Genomic DNA, 6,000 nt, shown 5'->3' with positions numbered 1-6,000 from the left:
AATACCTGGCATTATATAACCAGGGTCCAAAATCTTGTGGAAGACCTTCCTAGAGGAGTGGAGGCTGTGATAGCAGCATATTAAAGGCTGTGGTTTTGGAATATGTTAAAAAATGATGTATTGGTGTAATGTTTGGACGCCCACATACTTTTGGCCTTGTAGTTTTTAGAAGTTTTTGCTCAGAAGTAGACTACATGTTGTTTGAGAATTATTCATTATAGACATATATGTTGTATAATCATTGATATAATACTGATACACTATGTATAATTAGAAACTTTAACTTTTCAACCAAATCCATCCACCTGTTAATCCTCATTTGGACAATAAACTTCTTTTTTATCTTTAATTCAAAACAAAAGGAGGTTGTTTAGTTTGCTGTGTAATTTTGGGACTCAGTATAATCATCATTTATCACCCAAATTACAGTAACTTTATCCTTTTCAAGAGTGATAACACCACAACATTTCTTAAGCTTGAGCTCAGAAACAAAAACACCAGCCGCTTCTATTCATATCTTGACAGTATCACCACTGTGTCCCATAGAGATTCCTATCTATCCCGAGCTGTGTACCGTAAAGCTCCTGCAGTCTGTGTCCTTCTTTACACAGATGGCTTAATGCCTCTGGGGCTGCAGAGGGAGTTTGTGGTAAGAGGAGTTAATAGACTCAGTCCAACACACAAAGGAGACGCTATCCCTTATCGATGGAGGGGCAGACACCAATAAATTATGTGAGCCCTGAGCAGGACGATTCAACTGTGAGCTGAATATTGCTTTAACTAATAACGGGAGCTTTTCCTCTAGTATGTAAGATATTTAGGTGCTGAAGATGTTGTATTAATGGACTTCTTAAGAGCAAACAAATTTAAAGCTACAATAAAATAGCTTTTTTGAAAGCGTTTGGTTTCTGTTGAGTGGTGTATTTTCTCTTGAAATGTGATAGTAAGGACACAACGTAGGTTAGGGTCACTAAAAACAATACAAAATACTGTTTTAGTTATTGGTGTACAACGATCATAAAAGATGTTTTTAAAAAGCAGCTTGCATGTAATGATGTTTTTATGTAACAACACAAATGCTTTAGTGGTTTTCCTGGTGAAAACGCCGTTTTTCATAGTATAAAGTACAGATTATTCCCTCTGATTAAATGAGAAGATTGATATGAATGTCATGTTTGACTACAGTCAGCAGCCTGGCTGTGTCCAAAGGTTAAAAAAATCTGCCAAACAGCATCTCTAAACTTCATCAATTAGCACTTTCCATCTCAATTCTTTAATCCAAAAACTAAAGTGTAAAAAAGACACTGAGTTGGAGTCTCTTTTTAGTTGCCAAGCAACCTCAAAGTGACAACAAGAGTGCAGGAAGTCACTATGCTAGCCAGCATGTAACCTTTAATAAAAAAAACACTACTTAGTAACTCTTTAGTTTTTATAAAGATTAAACAAACAAGTCTGAAAAAGGCCTCCACCTACTCTGATGGTTACTGTCTGTCAAAACTTTCCATTGTTCCAAAGCAGTTTATGATGATAATGATGGCAGATTTTCCACTTTAATAATTCATATTTTAAACAATGGCTCCTTGATTTCAGACAGAAATAGACAAAAGCTTCTCCCACCAGTTACTGATCCATGAAGGAGACATGGAAATAAGAAGGGCTGAATATGAATACGATATTGATCCTTGCACCTAATTCTTGGTAAAAGGAAAGGCCTATTTCTCAAGATGTCACTCTATTCCTTTTATTTGACTTTATTTGCAATTAATGTGATATTGCTACATCCTCACCAGCCAAGTAATCTATTTACATTTGTCCTCATGACGCCTCCTGTTTCCTTCTGTGTTGGTCTCCAGGTCGCCAAAAACGCAATTTAATGACGGATTTAGGCACATTCTGGATGAGATCACTTAAAAGTAAAAGGAAATCTGTGAAGATTTCTCTCTCAGAGCCGGATGGTGTGTCTATCCTGGCAGCAGGAGAGAGCTGGCACTGCTACAAGAGAAAGAAAAAAAAAAAGATGAAATAGAGATTTAAGAGGATTGGCCACTTGTCCGCTCGAAGGCAGCAAACAGGAAGATGCTGTGTGGCCTCAAACTGAGCAGATTACACAGAGAACAATGTCATCATGCTGGAGGCGTCAGCAAGCACCGGTCCAAAAATAGCTGATGGACTTGTTACAAACATTTGGTTTGAATCAACAATGTATTAGCTTAAATCCAGGGAGATATTTACATGGATAAAATTGCCATTTGTTGTATGTTTTCTCAAATCTTAGAGAATTATGAGCGAGAGCAATTTTAACACAAGCTTTGGAAGAAAATTAAATATCAAATGTGTTGATCAGATGCACAATTTTAGGCTTTCAGGTGAATATTTCATGTTATGACAATATGAATTTGTCTGTGTGTTTGCAGGAGGATCATTGTAGAGTTTGATTTGCTTATAAGTATTTCATTTGAATCAACATTATAACTGATCTCACTGAGATGTCAAAAACGTCCACTTGATATGTTTATCAGCAAGCATACGTCCTGATTCATTGGACACATTACTGAACGCCTGACTGGCTATCTTTATTCCACAAAGGCATCCATATTAATGCTCTTCCCATTCTCAAACTGCTTTACAAAATATGCAAATGCAATCCAACTGAGTGGCCTCACGTTGCCCTCTGAGGGTCTGAGAAACAGGCATTCCGTAAAATGGGATTATTTCATTTAATTTCCCCATCAACAGCCTTACTCTAAGACTAAAATGGGAGCTCATGTTGCCATGGACGTCTTAGTGATGACTGAGGTATTTGGCTGTAGAAATGGAGAGGCTCTGAGTACTGAAAGAAAACCTCTTTTGAGTGCAGTGAAGAGCTGTTGCTTCTTTATCTTATCTCACAAGGTGTCAGTTTCCATGTTTTCAGTCTCCCCCTCAGGAGCGATCTTTGCTCTGTTGGCAGCTGAGAGAAGAAGATTTTCAACTAACAAACAACCAAAATCCTGTGAGGTTACTCTGAGAAGCAGCTATGAGGGCTGTTTGGGGGCTCATGCAGATCCTGGATTAAGCTGTTTAAAATAATATTTCCTGTTCTTGTCAGTGAGATAAAACCTACGATGGAGAATAGAGCTGCATCTTATATTCATTATTGATTAATCTGCCTTTTATTTACTCAAATAGTTGATTAATTATTTGGTCATGTCAGAAAATAGTGAAAAATGGTTGTTATGATTCTACAGACTTAGAAGTTGAAGTCTTTAGAAGTCGTGTTTTGTCTCATCAACACTCCAAAACTCAAAGATTGGTAGTTTACTGTCATTTTAAACAAAGAAAAGCATGAAATCTGCACATTTGAGAAGTGGAAACCAGACTTTTTGCATAAAAATGTACAAAACCAATTAAAAAAAATAATAGCTCAATTAATTAACTAATCATTTCAGCTCTTGAGGAAAGTAACTAAGCACATTAATGAATTGTAATGAACAGTTTTCAGATCCTTGTACTTCATTTGAATATTTCCACTTTTCTCTACTGAATTATTCTATTCCACCACATTTGCATACAACTGGATATCGTGTTTATTTCGTTTGTGTGTGACAGTTGTTTTATACTGTTTATGTTGTTTGTATTTATTGATCTAACACTGTTATTGCTGCTCTCTTGACCAGGTCTCTCTGGATAGATAATGAACTAACACTAACCCTTAAATCAATGGAAAATATTGCACTTTTTGCTTTAGACGCTTTATTTGTTTTCACTGCTTTATAATTACAATTAATAAATTCGATCATTTTCCAGCTTTTCAGATATGAGGATTTCTGCTTTCCCCTGCTGTATATTGTGAATTGATCATAATTGGATGGAAGATGGATGGAAGATTGTCACCTCATTGGAGCTTGTGATGGACATTTTTCATTATTTGTTGACATTCTATTGACAAAAGTGTTAATTGATTAATCAAAGAAGAAAATCAATATATTCAGTAGTAATGACAGAAGCTAATTTGCTCTTTAAGATTTGCCTTTGAGGGCATGTGATAAGCCTATAAAACATCACAATTTAACCCCCCAGGAGTAGTTTATAAGTGCAGCTACAACAACCTACACATGAATGCATCACTAACAACAATCCAATAATATCATATACAATAATGTTATACTCTGAAAGGGGGCATTCAGTGTCATGGATGCTTTTGATAGGCTAATTAAATGCATGTTTTCTCCCGTATCCGTTTAAATGCAGGATTTGTAACTGAATATGTTTACTTTGTGGTTGCTACTCACCTCCCACCTCTAGACTAATCGGATTAAGAGAGTATCCTCCAACGAAACACAATATTTTCTTTGGTTTTGTTGTTCTCAAAGCACCATAGGAACGAAGAATGTGCAGTTAATCTAATATTCCTGCGTGTCTGCATTGGCACCATAATTTATTCTCTATTCAATGTAAGACTAAAGTCTCGCATTGTTTTCTTTATAATCCCCTGAACAATTAAGTTGGTGTTGCACGTTAAGTTAAATGTCTACAGACACAGTATCTGTTGTTGTATCTCGCTGTAAAGCTCATTAGCAGACCCACTCCACACTGACAGACGAGTCATCCAATGGTTGTTTGGGGTCCACTGGTTAGCCAATGATAACCCGGGCTGAGGTGATGCTGTGTGTCTATTGGTGAAGAGTGTGTCGTATCTGTGAGTCTGCCTCCTCGATGCTGATGCCTTTGCTTTGGTCAAGGTTGCACTTGCAGTCATCGCAGTAGGACCCGACTGGAGCAGCGTTTACGCACAAACAGCGCACACTAATCAACCGAGGCTCTGCTGCAACTTCTCCTGTTTGTGTTTTACGCGCCACAGAGGAATCTCTCACCGCACTATAGCAGCCATGGATGAAATGGAGGAAGAGTTAAAATGCCCTGTTTGCGGCTCTTTCTACCGGGAGCCCATCATACTGCCGTGCTCCCACAACATTTGCCTGGCTTGTGCTCGGAATATTCTTGTGCAAACCCCCGACGCAGAATCTCCACAGAGCAGCCGTGCCTCCGGATCCGGCGTATCCGATTATGATTATCTGGATTTGGATAAAATGAGTTTGTACAGCGAGGCGGACAGTGGTTATGGCTCTTATGGGGGCTTCGTCAGCACTCCGACCACCCCTTGCCAAAAATCGCCAAACGGGGTGCGTGTTTTCCCCCCGACTGTCCCCCAGCCTCCCCCGCAACAGCATCTCCTCCCACAGCCCGGCTCCTTACCTCCGATCCCCCGCAACTCCTGCATCACTTGCCCGCAGTGTCACCGCAGTCTCATCTTGGACGACCGGGGGCTTCGCGGATTCCCCAAGAACCGGGTGTTGGAGGGTGTTGTGGACAGGTACCAACAGAGCAAAGCGGCAGCTCTCAAATGTCAGCTCTGCGAGAAGAGTCCGAAAGAGGCCACCGTGATGTGCGAGCAGTGCGACGTCTTCTACTGCGACCCGTGCCGTCTACGGTGCCATCCTCCCCGCGGTCCCCTCGCCAAGCATCGCCTGGTACCCCCTGCGCAGGGGCGGATAAGTCGCCGAACGAGTCCACGTAAAATCTCCACATGCACAGAGCACGAACTGGAGAATCTAAGCATGTACTGTGTGCAGTGTAAGATGCCCGTGTGTTATCAGTGTTTGGAAGAGGGCAAACACGGCACACATGAAGTCAAAGCTCTGGGCGCAATGTGGAAACTGCACAAGGTACGTGCGTAAAAAATATTAAGCTGCAAAATCTTTGTGCGCTGTTTGAATTCGTATTATGTGTGTGTTGCCTGTTTGATTCACCATGATTCATCATCCTCTGAGCTGAGCAACAAGTACGCCTTGAAAATCATTTGCGCTGCGTTGTCAGCTCCGCTTAACATCCTGTAGATAAAGGCTGCTTTGGGAATGTTTATACTGTCACACTGGATTTAAATTAATGCTGTGCAACGCACCACATATATGAATGAATTTCCTCTCCAGCGCACATTTCATTCACTTAATTCACGGGGCA

At 40.1% G+C, this 6,000-nt stretch overlaps 1 protein-coding gene across 1 annotated transcript in view; it reads left to right on the top strand.

Moving 5' to 3' along the window:
- The first annotated feature begins 4,760 nt into the window (after nt 1-4,760).
- Nucleotides 4,761-6,000, top strand: part of trim9 (tripartite motif containing 9) — a 42,994-nt gene continuing 41,754 nt past the window's right edge. The window contains exon 1 of the mRNA XM_062439935.1: nt 4,761-5,705. Coding sequence (XP_062295919.1) covers nt 4,869-5,705 — 837 coding nt within the window. The 5' untranslated portion in view covers nt 4,761-4,868. The remainder of the gene's footprint in view (nt 5,706-6,000) is intronic.

The sequence above is a fragment of the Scomber scombrus genome, chromosome 19, assembly GCF_963691925.1.
Source record: "Scomber scombrus chromosome 19, fScoSco1.1, whole genome shotgun sequence".
Taxonomy (NCBI): Eukaryota; Metazoa; Chordata; class Actinopteri; order Scombriformes; family Scombridae; genus Scomber; species Scomber scombrus.
The sequence above is the reverse complement of the archived record's forward strand: the minus strand, read 5'-3'. Positions and strand labels throughout refer to the sequence as shown.